This window comes from Vulpes lagopus, chromosome 9 (assembly GCF_018345385.1).
Source record: "Vulpes lagopus strain Blue_001 chromosome 9, ASM1834538v1, whole genome shotgun sequence".
NCBI lineage: Eukaryota > Metazoa > Chordata > Mammalia > Carnivora > Canidae > Vulpes > Vulpes lagopus.
The window spans coordinates 18,994,386-19,012,264 of record NC_054832.1 but is presented as its reverse complement, the minus strand read 5'-3'; the positions used below and the strand labels follow the sequence as shown (position 1 = coordinate 19,012,264).

General features: G+C 40.0%; 1 protein-coding gene across 2 annotated transcripts in view; it reads left to right on the top strand.

The window, feature by feature from the left end:
* COL14A1 (collagen type XIV alpha 1 chain) overlaps positions 1-15,757 on the top strand; it is a 217,781-nt gene extending 202,024 nt beyond the window's left edge. Inside the window, exons 46-48 of one of the 2 annotated variants that reach the window (XM_041769636.1) lie at positions 11,254-11,331; positions 13,071-13,226; positions 14,877-15,757. In XM_041769636.1, coding sequence (XP_041625570.1) covers positions 11,254-11,331; positions 13,071-13,226; positions 14,877-14,956 — 314 coding nt within the window. In that variant the 3' untranslated portion in view covers positions 14,957-15,757. Of the gene's footprint in view, positions 1-11,253; positions 11,332-13,070; positions 13,227-14,051; positions 14,626-14,876 lie in introns of those variants that run through there. The other variant, XM_041769637.1, reaches the window with a different exon arrangement.
* The last annotated feature ends 2,122 nt before the right edge of the window (positions 15,758-17,879 follow it).

Here is a 17,879-nt window from a genome sequence, read left to right as displayed (position 1 = left end):
AAGCTCTATGCGATACTAATTTATTACTAATGACAAATTACCCTAAAGCTTAGCAACTTAGAATAACAAAGCATATATGATCATGGTTTTTATGGGTCAGGGATTTAGGAGTGGTCTAGCTGGGTGCTTCTGACTCAGAGTCTTCCATGAGGTTAAGTCAAGATGACGGGCACTGAGGGGGGCACTTGACGGGATGAGCACTGGGTGTTATTCTGTATGTTGGCAAATTGAACACCAATAAAAAATAAATTTATTATTTAAAAAAAAGTCAGCAGGAGCTATACTCCCTTTTGTCTTTTTTTTTTTTTTTTTGCAATGAAAGCTAATAGAATTTCTGTAGCTTAAAATATTTTGAAACCCTTAATTGGAGGGTCTTGGGTAGTAGATCTTATCAGATTCTTGCACTGGGTTTCAGTCCTTGTCTGGGGTAATGGATATCATGCTAGAAATACCACTCAAGGTTAATGCCATCTCAGCAAGATATCTTTGTATGGTCCTGGTTCATATTTTCTGCTTCACTTCAAGTATGTACTTTTTGCTCTAGCCAAACTGAACTTCTCTGTGCCTCAGTATTAGTTAGCTTTTGCTGCATAACAAACCACAAAAATCTCACTAGGATACAACAGTAAATATTATTTTTTTCACCACATATCTGTGGGAAGCAGGGACAGTTCTGCTCTCCTGGAGTCCTGGCTGGAGGGGCTAATAGTTTCCTAGAGTAGGTAATCCTCATGGCAGTGGCAGAAACAAAACAGGGCAACCCAACCACCCAACCATATTTCAAGTTCATATTATTGCCACTAACACCTCATTGGTCAAAGCGGGTCACATGGCCAAGCCCAACTCCCAAGAGCTAAGGAGATGCATGGATCCAAAGCAAGAGAAAATTGGTGTATACATCTTTTGCAGAGTGATGAGGAATTCAGACCATTAATTCAGTTTACCACATTCTTCATACGTGTCTTTTCCTTTCCTACTGCCCTCAAAGCTAATCCCCACTGTGCCCTGTTCTTGTGCCATTTCATGGATTTTCACCTGCCTTTCCCATTCCCCAGAACCCTCTTTCTTCCTCTGGCTCATTCAGACTCAAACTTCAAAACTCATCTCAAGAGTCACCTCTTCCAGACCGCTCATCTTTCCCCTTGGTTTGTTTGTTTGGCCAGTGTATTGGTTGTTGCTACCCTGCTCTACTCCAGCTGAGCTAGACTGAGTAAGATCTCCCCGATTCTTGCTCCCTGAGCACATGTCTCCACCACAGCAGTTTCTCATTATACTCTAATTGTTGGTGTACTCATTTGTCTTCCCACTGGACTCTGAGTTCCTTGAATGGGGCTGTGCCTTTCATCTCTATATTCCGCACCTCCAGAAGCTTGAACAAGAACTCCATACATGAATAGACGGCTACCTCACTAGTGTGTAAGACGTATCATTTAGCCCCCAGGTAGACTATCCCTTCTTGAATTGTCTTTTAATGATTTCACTTCTATTAATCTTGTCTCACCAATAAGGCTGCATGTTTCCCAAAGGCCAAACTTAATGCCTATTTTCCTTTTATTTTTCATAATACCTGAATTGCAATAGTCATTTCATGAATCATAAAGGATTTATGGTGTTGATTACTACTTGGCTAGTTTTTTGGCTGCCATTTGTCCTTCACTCTAGAGCCATGAAAAAACAGAAGTCCATGTGGCTATAGTACATCAATCCTAAGACATTCTGTTAATAGCCAGTTACGGCCAACTTGAGAATGTCAGCATTTTCTTCAAGTCATTATTGTGTCAATTTATCCAGGGGGGAAAAAAGGCAAGATTTTTAAATAGGAGGTTTGGTTATACTGAGTAGGAAAAATATATAAAATAGTAGCAAATACCTCGGACATCTCAGTGCCCAGATTTTAGAGTGTGTAATTTAGATTTCTGATGTCAAAAGATCAAGGGACCTCTGCTTATTATGTCTGTGTGTGTGTGTGCTTACTATATCAATATGTAAATATTGATAGAGGCAAACAGAGAGGCAGAGACAGAGACACTTTCTTTTATTTTTTTTTAAGATTTTATTTATTTATTCATGAGAGACACAGAGAGAGAAGCAGAGACACAGGCAGAGAGAGAAGAAGGCTCCATGCAGGGAGCCCAATGTGGGACTCGATCTCAAGACTCCAGGATCACGCCCTGAGCCAAAGGCAGACCCTTAACCACTGAGCCACCCAGGCATCCCAAGAGACACTTTCTTTTAAATGTAGGACCGTACTTAGCCATTTTCTAAATTTCTGGCCTTGAACATAAACAAGTAAAATGGAAATATAGCATGTACTAACTTAGATGATAAAACTAAAGGTGTGTATATCACCTCTAGTAATACATACAATAAATAAATATACCAAAATGCATTTGTATAGCTGAGAGAAAACATACATAGAAAAGATACATTCATTAACTTTTTTCATTTTCATGGGTCCTAAATTTAACTAGATATAAGATGTATTTATCTTAATAGTGTATTCTTCATGCTTATTATGAAGGGTTGTTGGTCATAATGCATTTTGTTTTAAACTCTGAAGACTCTGGCCTTATCCCAGTGCCCTGACACAGTTCTCTTCCTTTCCAAAAGTAGAGAGCATCAGATCGCTTTTCATTTCGACAAGGAATGGAAAGCAGACCAAACTCTAATTTAAATATCATTGACTGCTTGAATATTCATGCTGAACCTGAAATGTTCATTTTTGAAGCCATAGAAATCGGCTCATTTTTCCATTCACTTTGAATTATTTATAATTTTCCTAACGGTGCATGCTGGAATAATACAATGGCATTGAAGGGGGATCAGTCAATACTTTGGAGCTGACACTGGTAGATGGCTGTTTGGTCTGATGCTCTTATTATGTACCCTTAGGATCATAGCATCAGTTTGCAAAACCGTGTGGACGAAAATCCACGATTTCTGGTCCCAGACTTAATCACTGTTCATTTTTGCCATGCACCTGCAGGAGTGAACAACCTGTAGGTGACTACAGGGGGGCTGGTGTGTGCTGATGAGGGATCCTCCTTCTCCTCCTCTTTCCTCTCTTCTCCATTGTCCCTTTACAGCCTCCATCCTGCCCCTTTTACCTCCCTTCTCCTTGCTGCACTTCCTTCTTTCTCACTGCCCAAAGGTCGGTGTGTCTAAGTTAGATGTGTGTGGTCAAAAGACCAAAGGACCTCCTGCCAATATTACCATGTCTCTACCTGATAGAAAAACCTAAAGTGCAAAACATCCCGTTGTCTTTTTTTTTTTTTTTTTTTTTTTTTATCCCGTTGTCTTGATCTTGATCTGGAAGTGGTTCCTGTGACCACTGGATAGCCCTACTTAATGATTCGACATGTTTTCCTCTGGCTTTTCTCTGGGATGATCTCAGTGTTTATTGGTGGAGCTGAGCTCTGCAGGATTTTTTCAGTCCACCATAAGTCATTGTATTGCTTTGTAGCACCCAGCAGGGCCAGGTTCAGGTTTTATGGGGCCCGAGGCTCAGGCAATTTGGAGTTCCTCTTTAAGAAAGAGAATGTGAAGTTACACACAAAGAATTAGGTAGATGGTGTGGAAGGGGCCTGTGCACGTAAGGGGCCGTATCCAAACTCCTTAGCGTGTCATTACCTAGCCTAGACTAGCTACTTACTCTGCCCCAACCTGGTACTGCACAGTCCTGCCAAACCCGTTGTTGTTCCCCAGGCATGCCCAGTTCTCTTTTACTTGCAAGACTTGGTGCATGCACTTCCATCTGCCCTTCTCTTTGTGGCTAATGCCCGTTCTCCAAGATTTAACTTCAAGGGTCAGCTCTGTTGGAAAGCCCCCTGTGTTCTCCACAGATGCCTCCATTCTGTGCTTTCATATTTTATTGTAGCTCTTCTCATGCTGCATTATAGCTCTCCGTTTGTCCATTTCTCTACTGCATGGTGAGAGAGTGTGCTTTTGACTCAGAACACTCAGAGCCTAATATTGGGGCAGGACCAGGCAATTTCCTTTCAGTCAGCTGTTCTCCCTCCTTTAGCTGTGCATTACTGCCTTTCCAGGCTCTCTTGACCCTGCTTCTGGGAAGGCTCAGCCAATGGGAGGCATTAAGGAGGGCTAGAGGGTTCAAAGAGAAGTCAGGATAATTCTCCGCTCACTCCAACCCCTGCTTCCCCAGTAATTCCAGTTGTGGTGACAACTCTGACACGGTTCCCTCTGCCACTTGAAGTCTCTCTCTCTGGTTCTAGATCCTACCTGAAGACTCTAGGTTCTGGGCTCCAGTCACACTATTTCTTTCCATTGTCCCTGTGCTCCTAAAGATGAGAGTGGCTTCCTGCTCTTGCTAATTTATCGGTCGCCTCATCATCTTTAATTGTCTTCTAAGTCCTTCTATCACCCATATAAACAAGTCCCTGGATTAAATTCTCTCTGCCTGAACAATCTAGAATATTTTATCTTTCCCTAAATCCTGAATTACACTGTCATAGGAGATGTGCAGTTATTTTATAAAAAAAGACAACAAGAATAGGAATTCTTAACAATGGTTTGCAGAGTTTCTTTGCATTTGAAACAGTCATGTATTTTCCAATCTTAACCCCCTTAGCCTAGACCTTAGCCAAAACATGGAGTCCCACATGCTGGTACTAATGCTGCAGGCCCAAAATGTAGAAAGAGCAGACTCTGGAAAATTGCACCAAGTATTTAGTGATTTATGTCCAATTAATCTGTCACTTTGTAGCTAGGTACCTGTCCAAGACCTTGCTTCTAGTAGGGCTTCAAACATATTTTGAATGGAAAACAGACTGTGCTTGCCATTCATTGTCAGCATTTCCTAGGTAACAGACAATATAATAACATAGCTGAAGCTCTGTCTCACTGTTTCTGTGCCTTTTTGGTACGGTTACAATGAAAGCATTGCCCAGGCTTTGCATATCTGCCTGGGCATAAATCCTGAGAGTTGCTCAAAATGTCTGGGATCAAGAGAATAACTGTGCTCCATCGAGTAGCATAAGACTCCAGTGTGCAGTGCTTGGTGTGGTCAGGAGGCAGAAAAAATGAGTAAAATTTCTCTATTCAGAGACAAATAGGCCAAAGAAAATAGGAAATGGACAACCAAGTGCCAGATGCTAGACATGTAGTCAGTGTGAGCAGGAGAGATCCTCTAAAAATCAACCTTGAGTGTTACTCAGAGCAGAGGACAAGAATGCCAACTGAGGGAAGTAAGCTGAGGAAATGTGATAACCACAGGGCTGATTCCTGAGCACGGGGCTGGAGAGAATGTGCAGACTGGCTCGGCAGGCAGTTCAGGAAGCCTCAACTACAAAGAACAAGGCAAGAGATGTAGCCTGCCCACTTGGGATGAAAAGGCAAGGAGGGCAGTGGTTCAGCGTCTGGGCTTCAGCACCAACCTTCCTGGGTTGAAATCTTGGCTCTGTTTCTTCCTAGCTAAGGGCAGGTATCACAGCCTCCTTTTCGAGTAATAGTATTGCCCGCCCTCTTGGTTCTTATGAAGCCTAAATGAGCTCACACATGTCAAGCATCTAGCATTTAAAATCTGCTGAGGTGGGCAGCCTGCGTGGCTCAGCGGTTTAGCACCGACTTCGGCCCAGGGCGTGATCCTGGAGACCCGGGATCGAGTCCCGCGTCGGGCTCCCTGTGTAGAGCCTGCTTCTCCCTCTGCCTGTGTCTCTGCCTCTCTCTCTCTCTCTCTGTGTGTCTCTCATGTATAAATAAATAAAATCTGCTGAGGTAGTTTATAGGTTGAACTGACTAGCCACATTCTTGGTTTGTCAAAGTCTACAATTGGACTTAATATTTCACTCATTCATTTATTTGACTCATATTTCTTGAGTGCCTTAGTATGTGCCTGGAACTGGGAATATAATGAGAACAGGTCTCTGTAGACAGTAAAAGAAAATATTGGAGGGTCAGTGTTAGGTTGTTGGTAAAGGAGAATCAGGTAGCCCTGAAATGGTTTCTAATGAGAGTCCTAAAAAAGAATGAATATGACAAAGATACCTCTCTGATGGGGGATGTTGATGATGCACATGTAGGGGTGGGAGGTATATGGGAAATCTCTTACTTTCCATTCAGCATTACTGTGAATATAAAACTGCCCGCAAAAAAATAAATCTATTAAAACATTTTTAAAAGAAAGAACAGATCAGTGGATGAATAATAATAGTCTCTCTGATTATCCCAAATATTGTTGGTTACTCAAAAGAAAAGATAGTTGAATCTATATTTTTAGTAAGTTAGAGCTTCACTTATATCAGCTATGCTCAGTTTTTAGAAATGGCAGAAACTTAATTTTGATGCATTATATTCATCTCTAAGAAACACTAGCAGGGGGATCCCTGGGTGGCTCAGCGGTTTGGCGCCTGCCTTTGGCCCAGGACACGATTCTGGAGTCCCGGGGTCGAGTCCCACGTCGGGCTCCCTGCATGGAGCCTGCTTCTCCCTCCTCCTGTGCCTCTGCCTCTCTCTCTCTCAATGTCTATCATAAATAAATGAATAAATAAATATTAAAAAAAAATGCAGTTGAGACTGCCACACAAGGAACTTGTTAGAAAAAGCAGTGTTCCCATGAGCCAGGCATGTGAAAGTAAAAAAGCAAAGCTCCAGGGTAAGGAATTTTGTTTGTTGATCTTTCAAAGGTCATGCTTGCTTTTAATTGTCAGCTGTATGTCGGCGTAGACATTTAATCATTCATTTAGGCTTTTAGTACTTACTGGGCCACCTACTATGTGTGAGGTTCACCTTGGATTCGACACTAATGATAGATAAGACATGATCCCTGCTATCAGCAGGCTTCTAATCTTAGGCTAGGTGAACGTGAGGACAAGCAGTGCAATGGGGTAGGTGCCAGAGGAAGCATGGACAGTATGGAATCAGGGAATTCATTCATTCATTCATTCATTCACTCAGTAAATACCTGTAGGTTTCATACTATGTGGAAAACACCCTAGCAGTGTCAGGGATATAGCCATGAATCAGATCGATAATTCTTGTCCTCTTGAATCCAGTGTGCTTCTGCTCATTACGGTTTCAGAGAAGCCTTAAGTTGGGTCTTGAAAAATAAGTATTTATGGAGATAGTCAATGTGAAAAGTGTGTTTCAGAAGGATGGGTATCCTGTGCACTCAGGAGTCCCAGTGCCTTTGTGGAGAGGATGCTTGCAGTTGGCTCTGGTGACTCCATCTCAACACCAAATGGCTCCACCTTCAGTCTTCACAAAGGGATTATGGGTGATGACTGCATTAGGTCTGTAAAGAATGACTATGCCCAGGTTCCAACGCCCTCTGACATCTTAGAAGACAGCCTAGCATTTTCGGACATTTGATTTTGTTTCCTTTTAATCATGGCTTATAGGCTTGTCAAAATTATATGCAGACCTAATTTTAGAGACCTCAGAGTCTCTAAGTCTAGCCCTTAATTTCAGTCCTCATCTTAGGTACTTAATTATTGATTTTCAACATGACTTTTTTTATTCTAAGAAAAAGATTTACAAAAAATGGACATTTTATGTGGACATGAATGTTCCTTCAGTCTCAGAACCATAAGTGAACACATGGACAAATATTAATCTATTAGCCTGTGTGTAGTTGGAACAGATCTTCATTTCAAGGATAATAAAATCTAAAATTCTCTGTTAATATAATTATATCCTTAGAATTTTTTCAAGACATTTTGAGAGGCTGGAATATTTTTGCCAGACTCTTCCCTCCTACTTTTTTTTTTTTTTTTTTTACAGTATGGCTCTTAGTTTTAGTAATATTTTTAATCTTAACATCTCACAGATAATATCTTTCATATCTACATTGCTTTGTACATTTTAGAAATTTGGAAAGATTCCTAAGTCTAACCCTTAATCATAGATATGTCATTTGTAAATATCTCCTCCCATTCCATAGGTTGCTTTTCAGTTTTGTTGATTGTTTCCTTTGCTATGCAGAAGCTTTTTATTTTGATGTAGTCCCAACAGTTTATTTTTGCTTTTATTTCCCAACCTGCTTGCCTCATGAGACATATATAGAAAAATGTTACTATGGCCGATGTCAGAGAAATTATTGCCTGTGATCTCTTCAAGGATTTTTATGGTTTCACATTAGGTCTTTAGTCCATTTTGAGTTTATTTTTGTGTAGGGTGTAAGAAAGTGGTCCAGTTTCATTCTTTGGCATGCTGCTGTCCAGTTTCCCCAACACCATTTGTTGAAGAGATTGTCTTTTTTCCATTGGATATTCTTTCCTGCTTCGTCAGAGATTAATTGACCATGTAATTGTGAGTTTATTTCTGGGTTTTCTGTTCCATTGACCTAGGTGTCTATTTTTGTGCCAAACATCTACTGTTCTGATTACTATGACTTTGTTACATAACTTGAATTCTGGAATTGTGACACCTCCGGTTTTTTTTCTTTTTCCATATTGTTTTCGTTATTTAGGGTCTTTTGTGGTTTCATACACATTTTAAGATTGTTTGCTAATTTTCCCTAGTTCCCTGGTAGTTTTTTGATAGGGATTGCATTAAATCTGTAGATTGCTTTGGGTAGTATCAACATTTTTTTATTAGTTCATTTTTAAAATTTAAATTCAATTAATCAACATATAATGTATTGTTGGTTTCAGAGGTGGAGTTCAGTGATTCCTCAGTCTTATGTCACACCCAGTGCTCATTACATCACATGCCCTCCTTAATGTCCATCACTCAGTTACCTCATCCCCCTACCCACTTCCCCTCCAGCGACCCTGTTTGTTTCCTATGATTAAGAGTCTCTTATGGTTTGTCTCCCTCTCTGATTTTGTCTTATTTTTTCCTCTCTTCCGCTATGGTCCTCTGTTTTGTTTCTTAAATTACACATATGAGTGAGATCATATGATAACTGTCTTTCTCTGATTGAGTTATTTTGCTTAGCGTAGTATCTTCTAGTTCCATCTACATCCTTGCAAATGGCAAGGTTTCATTTTTTGATGCTGAGTAGTATTCCTATATATATATATATATATATATATATATATATATATATATATATAATACCACATTTTCTTTATCCAATCATCTGTTGATAGAGATTTGGGCTCTTTCCATAGTTTGGCTATTGTGGATGTTGCTGCTATAAACATTGGGGTGCATATCAAATGCCACTTGCTCTTCTCTACATAACTAGAAAATTAAAACAACCAGATTTCCTACTCCCCAGTCTTCCTCACCCTTTGCTTTCTTAATGAAGAACCAACAGAAAAGTCAAGAGACTCTTATCAGAGAGTTATTCCTAAGAATACTTTCCCGCATGTCCTATTCATTCCTAATCAACTGCATCTCCTACTGTGGATGATCATTGAGAATCCATGCTGTTAATGTTGATCCTTGAGTACCGTAAGGTCATGGGAGGCCTCTGAGTCACCACACGCTTAATCACGAGCAGCCTGCCATTAGTCATCTGTATATTTTATTGTGTTCTAATTCTTTAAAAATTAGTGGTTCCCTGTGGGGAAAGTGACTCTCATTCAAACAGAAGAAGAGGCAGTTTCTACCAAATTCCCAAAAGCATGGTAGTGCACATTTGCAACTGAAAGAACACCTACCAGCTAAAAAGTACTTATTCCAATTAGCTACTAAGCTAATGGCAAAACTAGTAGCTAATTGAGTAGTATCTGGTAGATGTACCCAGGGTGCTTTTCTCTCTGAACAACTTGATTAGCAATTGAGCATTACATGTTAACTAGTCTAAGTATGTTGTGTGCTTTTTAAGCTCAGATGAAATTGTATTTTTGCTTTTGAGAAACCACTGTCTTCCTTATGGTTTCCTAAGAGAAGAGTCAGACCCAAAAAAGGAGGTCATTGCAGCTCAGTGGTCAGTGCCCTGTCTCTCTCTATAGTACTATTGTCTTGTGAGCTCAGAAAATACCACTGAGGCCATGTGCAATAGGCATGAGTGTTGGGGAAGCATAAGAGGGGGTGGAACAACCCTGAGGACCACCAACAAAGAAGGAGGACTTTTTTTTAAAGGTGCCAAGTATACCTTGACCCCAAAAGGTGATCCCAAGGAACACAGCAGACACCAATGTTCATATCAAGGGATAGCCATTATGCATGCAGTGTAGAAAAAAAGTGCCAGTTGCTCACCAGTCTTTTTTTTCCCAACTATTCCCATAGCAAATACTACATAAACGCCTTTCTTTCTGGAAGATATAAACCAAGATGTTAAAAGTGATTCTTTTCAAGGGCTGGAATCTTTGTTGTTGTATCTCTTAATTTGTCTATAGTGAATATGCACTGCCTTTAGTAAAAGGGAAAAGTTATTTGTAATTTTAAACATTTTAAATTACTTGCATGCCTGCCACCTATCAAATTGGTTATTGTCATTTATTTATGTTTCTTTCCAGGCTTTGCCAATTCACACATAATTTCTTTATAAGTGTAATTACACACAGATGCATTTCTGCATTCTGCTACTTCAAAGCATTGTTGTACATGAAAAACAGGCACCAGAGACCTTCTGTGATGTGAGCCTGGGTAACCCAGCCCCCGATCTGATGCAACGCTCTCTTGGACTGGTGGGCCTCAGTACAGCATGTTCTCACCTGTCCAGCAGTCTTGTGATAGAAGTTGTTTGGATGATGAGGTGTCAGAGTATATGTTTCTTTATTTTTTTTGCCTCTGAAAATGTATAGTTTGTTAATAGCACTGTAAAGTATTTGGAATAAGGAGTCCACTCAGTGGAAAAGAAACATGAATAGGTTTAGATTTTTATGGGGCTGAATCAGCCAAATCAAACACAGGCCTTCCTGAAGCTTCCAAGTTTTTAATGGAAACTCACGCTCTTCAAAACTTTGCTGCCTAATTATAATTCATGCCTTTTGCAGATACATTACAGGGTGGACCAAAAGGAAAATGTTAGACATGTTCACTTGTGATTTCTATTGTGTGACTGTGGAGTGCCAACTGCATACATCTAATGGCCTGGTGCGTGTAAAGACACTGGCCGGTTCCTGGCAGGCTGAACCACTTCGGTAGGAAGGTGGATAAACTTGCAGTCTTGCAAATATGGACAACGTGCTCTGCTACAGAACCAGCCTTCTATATGTGGTTGTACATAATTCAGTGTCAGAATTTAATTTAAAAGCCCCCTGGTAACCATAACCCCAAACCAACCCACATCATTATCTTTACCAGAGAGGTCCTTTTGAAAGATTTTACCTAGATTTTTATTTTAAGGACTTTTTCTTTTTTTTTTTCTTTCTTTCCTTTTTTTTTTTTTTTCTTAAACAGGTCTAACTGGTGTCAAGGGAGAAAAAGGAAATCCAGGCATTGGAACTCAAGGTCCAAGAGGCCCCCCTGGACCAGCAGGTAAATCTTCCTACCTAACAGGAAACTGCAAGATGGAAATCCTAAAGCTTTATATTCACCTGACATCACAAGTTAGGAAAATGGCCATATTACATCCTGTATCTAACTAGAATGGCTGTATTTCTCACTCATTTCATTGGAAGGCAAGTTTGTCAAGTGATGATCCTTCCAGTACAGAAGCCTCAAAAGCCTATAGCATATTCTGGGATCCTATTGGCTTCATGAGTTAGGCCATGCTAAGCTATGCTGTAGTAATAAATCAATCCCAAATGCTTAACAGATTGACATAATAAAAGTTTATTTTATACTCCCCCAAAGTTTGATGTGGCTGAGGTGGCTTTTCCCCATTCTGGAACAAAAGGCCTCCAGGAAAAAAATAAAGGAGGCACATCAACCTTCACCTTCCTAAATGGACAATGACGGATGCATATTTCACTGGCTGGAACTAGCCACACTGTCTCATTTGAACCACACGGGAGGTTCCACATAGAGAGGAACACATGAAAAAAAAAAAAAAAGAGAGAGAGAGAGAGAGAGGAACACATGGATACTTGATAAACATTCTTAGTTTCTGCCACCGTGGCAGCCTTACTGATTGAGTTTTGTGTCAGTTTTGAGTTTTGTGTGTATTACTGTGTGCTTTTATAATGGTGTCCAGATTATCATCCTCATTATTAGAATTGTAAATGTGCAGTCCTATTGGACATTTGTAATTCGGTTTTAGCCACACTGAATCAAGCACTTGCAGATTTTTTCTTTCCATCTTAATGATTTTGGAAAGTACTTTTCCTGGAAGGCATTCCTAATGGAAAAGATTCACTTTGAGCATAAATGCTCCTATCACTAAGGGCTTGTGTGAGAAGCTGGTCTAGCATCACATGTTACATAGAAAGATGGTTGGTGAGTGCTGATTGAATGGGATTGGATCTACTTAGAGTTCCAACCCTTTTCAGATATTTAGGAACAAGAAGATACTTGTTCCTCGTTTTCATTTAGATTCTAGTTAAAGAATATCATTTTAGGTTGAAGAATGCCTTTTAAATACTATTGGAATCTAGGTCTAAAAAAAGAAAAAAAACCCATAAAAACAAAGAAAAACACCCAGCCTGATACACTTCCTAAAACCACAAAAATTTTAATCTCCTTCCTATTTTCACTCAGTCTAAGTTCTCAACTGATATAGATAGCCTAAAGAAATTTTGGATTAGTGTTTTAGATCCGATTTCAGACTCTTCCTTTTTCTCTTGCAGGATAATTTATTTCACACGCAGGCTAATTTATTTCAGTTGTCTGGGGCCATAAAGCAGTACAGATTATGAGGCTGAGATTGAGTGAGAGTGTGTGTGTGTGCGTGTGTGCGCGCCCATGCATGCCTGTACGCTGCATTCATAAGGAGCTGCGTTAGGAAACAGAAGCTCCATAAAGAAAACCAGGCTGACAGTGGCATCTTCTTTTCCCTTTAATGTCCAAGAGGTGACAGAAAAGAATACATTTTGCTTTCCAGTTTCCTGAGCTGAATGAAAATCTTCTTCAGGAGAATGTATGATTACAGTATGATCTTCTATCCAGGAAATCCAGTTGTGGAATAAAAATTCAATAAGCAGAGAAAGACATATTATCCTAATTGTTAAGAAAGCATGAGGTGGTTCCTTTTAAGAGTTAGTTTACTTGTTGGTAGTCTCAAAGTTCACTCTGTGATGGTAAAAGACCAACTGTTTTCATTTGTGGGTGCTTTGTAGGACCTTCAGGGGAGAGTCGGCCAGGAAGCCCCGGGCCCCCTGGATCTCCTGGACCCAGGGGTCCACCTGGTCACCTGGGGGTACCTGGACCACAGGGTCCTTCTGGCCAGCCTGGATACTGCGACCCCTCTTCGTGTTCTGCCTATGGCGTAGGAGGTGAGTGCCAGCCTCTCATGGGCTTTGAGCAATGTTTCGCTATGGTTAGAACTATAATGGTGAGGGTGCAATGAACAGTAGACCAATTAAGGGGGGGGGGGAAGCAGAACTTAAATGCCTCATTACCTTAAGCTATCCAGAGACTCTTCTGTAAAGTGCAAATTTACTATAAAAGTTACCCCTTTAAGACCTTAAGAGGAAAATGAAAATAACACCACTAAATCTTCCTTGTTTACAAATGGCAATCCACACTAATTAGGTCTCCGACCTCATATTTGATCATTGGGGGACATGTTTGAACTTTTGGGGGGAGGCCCAACGTTCTGTTACTGCTGTGGTGTGGTTGTGATGCCCTGTCATCTTTTACTCTTGTTCTGGAAAAGCCTACAACTTAAAACTTTCCCCTAATGCGGAGGGCCCCCTAGATTCTTTTGGGTGGCATCCTGCCCACCACATGTCCACCATTTCAGATGACCAAAGATAGTTTTAAGAAGGAACAAGAGTGGCCATGCTATATCTGCCTCATTACTAACTACTGGCCTGAGATTGTGAAAGATAATGCTTCCTACAAACATCTGCAGCCTGCATGTCGGCGAGTTGTGCAATGGGACGTTTTCTGACATAGTCACTCTTGGAAGCATCGAGAGAGATGTTCAGAGTCTGCTTTGGGGCAATAAACTTCTTAGTCAAAAAAATTTAAGCGTTCTACTTTAGGAGAAATTTAACCTTATTTGCCAGAGGAACTGGTCAGAGTTTTGCTGATGTGTTTTTCTCTGTTCATCTCTTCCCTCCCTGTTCTCTCAAATCTCCCTGTCCCTTATTAAGATCTGATCCCTTACAATGATTACCAGCACTGAAGTGGAACTCCTCCACTCTGATTACATTGGCCTGGGCAATTGGCTGCAGATACAGAACTGTCCTGTTGACCACCGCCACCCAGCCCCCTCCCCTAACAATGGGCACTCCGCTTCCCTGCCTCACCTGCTTCCCCACCTGCCCACTGTCACATCTCTTGCCCTCCCTGCTCCAAACACATACACTGATAGTCCTGGAACTTAACCAGAGCACAAGTGTCCACTGCAGTAGAAACTGACTGCTCTGTATCAGCCTGGATATAGGTATATCACTGTGTACTGAGAATCTATCCCAAACTGTTCTACATGAAGGCTCAGCAATAGTTGTTTAAATGTGCCTTCTCCTCTTTCCTGTCCCCACACGAGATGGATGGGCATCTTTCTCCCTGACCACCCTACTCTCCATTCTCCTCAGATGCCCTCCCTTCCCGATCGTCCCCTGGTGATGGGTTCCTAACAAGAGATCAGCTTTGAAAATTTATTTTTCTGTTATAATTCTGCTGAGATTCAGGGTTCCTTTTGTAAATAAAACACATACTATTTAAGCAGATGGCTGTGATTCCAGTTTTCTAACAATTTCTGTAATGTATCTGTCCCTTCCTTTACTAACCATCTGAAATCTCATGGGGAAAGTGCAAGCGGCGTGGTGGGTAGAGGTAGCCACTTTTCCACCCAAGCAGGCTTTCTCTGTAGTTTATTGACCAAATCTATGTCTCTTATGGACCCATATGAGGGGAGAATATCAATTTATGGTTCCTGGGTCCTATCAAGTCCCCACCCCACTCTTCCTCTCTAGCTCCCCATCCTGATCAACCGGAATTCACTCCTGTCCAAGATGAACTGGAAGCCATGGAACTGTGGGGCTCAGGGATCTGATGGCCTCAGAACAAAGTTAAAGACCAACTACAAGAACTCAGAGAAACTTATTCAAGAAGAATGTCATTATGTGGTTTGTATGCTACCTTTTGGGGGCTTGTTTCATCAACCTAAATCTCCTCCTTGGATATTGTTAATATTGTTATTATTAACAAAAAATTATATTTTTAAAAAATCCCCTTAATCTATGACACCACAGGATTTATTTCTCTTTGTTATTTTAATGTCACGCCAGATTATTTGTTTTTCCAGAGAAGAGTGCTCAAAGAAAAATTGGCAAAAAAAAAAATTTTTTTTTGAACTCTGGAATCTTTTCTGTGTTAGATGATCTCAAGTCCTAAAATGCATCAAGACAGCTATGATTGTATTCAAAGGAAATGGGGCCCTAGGAGAATAAGATTTAAAGAGATTTGAAGATTATGCCATTTATCCCTATCTCCTATGGCCTTGCTAAAAAGAAAAAGGGATATTATTGGAGAAACTACCTCTTGATTAACTGATCTGTCCAGCTCTGAGATCACTTGGTACCTCATTTTACTGGTATCTAAGAATATGTATTAGAATATAACCTTTTTGAATTTGGTGGTTTTAAAAATAGATTTTAGTTTTTCAGTGGTTTGATATGTAAAATAGTGACTTTCCACCAGTTCTGATGCAAAGATCCAATTTTGATGAACAACTTTTCTAGCAGTATTCCAAGGCTCGCCCTCTTTATCTACATGGATTACTTTGTACATGCAGATAAGTTTTTTGCAAACCCATTTCCATTCTCTTTTATAAGCAAATAAAATTTTAAAACAACAAATGTGGATTCTTTTTACTGCATTTCTAAATGTCACCTTAAACTTCTATAGTCTTAGCTGAGTTTTAACCAGAAAAACAACAGTTGGCTTCCTTTAGATAGGCATTCAAATATTTCTCTCATTCATTCATTTATTCATTCATTCTGGTGTAGTAAGAAGCTTAACAGAAGAAGCAGTTGATCTGGGCCTAAGAGACTGCTAGAATTTTATCATCTGTTTATAACCCACAAGACTTAAGACTGGTGCTAAATAAATGTTTGCCAATAGTTTACCAATATTTGACTGAAGAGCCATCTTTCTTCTGCTATTTAAAAAGGTCTGAAAAACTCTACAAAGGAAGAAGGAAAATGAGATTGAACCTAACAGACTCTAACATAATGTATCTTTTGCTCACAAAGGAAAAATCTAGATATTTGAGAAGGATTTGGGTTCTATTATTTGCTTGTTGAAAATAAAATGGAAGAGACTCATAAACTTAGTGTATGCTCCTTTTCCTGTCACATTTCCCTAGTAACAGCTAGTTTCAAAGAGTAGAGATGGGGTCATTTATAACCAGAAGTTGGGTTTGTCCTAGATTAGTGAGATCTTCTGGCCTTCTTTGGTCTCCCTCACCAAACAGATCTGATTTAAGACCTTTCCAGCCAAATGATTCAAACAGCAAGATATCCTTATGTGCCTATGGGGATTTAGGCAAAGAGCTTTTTTGTTGCCTTTGCAGGAAATGAAAGAAGACAGTGAACAGATAACCAACAGCTGTTCCCTTTTAGTTATGGCACATCATTCCACTTGTAGGAAGCAGGACCAATGAGGAAGAGAGCTTGCACAAGGTTGATCATGATGATTGGCCCAGAATCACCTCAGAGAACTCCTCTGTAAATGACGAGTGTATGTCTTCATATCTTTGTATCAGATTTCTTAGTCTTTTAACAGGTGAGAGAGAGACAGTATCCTGTGTGCTTGGCTCTTGGAAATGCACAGTCTAATATCGTGCCACTAAGAGGACTCTCAAAGTTGGTTATAAGGTGAATTATAAACCACTGAAGTTCAAATTCATTCATATCATTCTTGAGTTGTCCAAATACACTTGGCATTGATTTTACTTGATGGTCTAAATTTGCTTATTTAAGCTACAGGAAGGTTCCATTAGTTTGGAATGTGTCATCACTTGGGCCCAGTATTTCAAATCTCTCTTGAACAAAATGTTCAAAATAAAAGGTGTAACTCAGACTTAGGATTTTTGTGGTTACAACACATTGCCTTGTTAAAAGGGGATCTTGAATTGCATTTTTATTGACTTGCCTATTTTGGCAGGAGTATACTTATATCTTAATTTATATTTTATACTGTTTCTGAATAATAAAGTATCATCTCATATAAAGCAAAACATTACTGTTCAGAACTTTCATTGCTTCTATTAGAAACTCTCAATTTCTTTGGGGAATGATCATTTTAGGATAGTATTTTGTATTCGGGAAAACCTCAATTTAATTCCAGGAAGTCCTCCCTCTTTTGTTTCTATGTCCTCTGTCCCTCTCCATCTGCTCATAACTAATCTCATAAGTATTCTCAAGCTAATATACTAGAAAGTGTTTTCATTCTTAGGATAAAAATAAGAATACGAATAAGAGAAATGTGAGCTTGTCCTCATGGAGCTTCCTGTCTAGTGCTAGAGAAAGACAGGAAATGAGTGACTAAACAAGCAAAATTAATCTCAAATTGTGACAAATAGTATGAAAGATAAAAGAAAAGTGCTGAGAAAAGAATATGAAAATGACATAAAGGAGCACCTGCTTTCATCTGGGTGGACGAGACGGCCTTTCTGAGGGCCTGACATTTGAGGCATGAAGATAAGAAAAGGCATGGAGGAGAATCCAAAACTTGACCTTCTCAAATACAAAGGTCCTTTGTCAAGAAGATGCTTGTTTGTGTTCACGGAGCTACACGGAGCTACATGGAGCTAAAAGGCCAGGGTGGCAGGAAAGTGAACAAGATAAGGCTAGAAACAGGAACAATTTAGGCAGTGTGCCAGTTAATGACTTAGATATTGAGTCAGTCACTAATTTAAAACACACACCTGATCATGTCATTCCTCTGCTGAAATCCATCAGTTGTTCCTCATG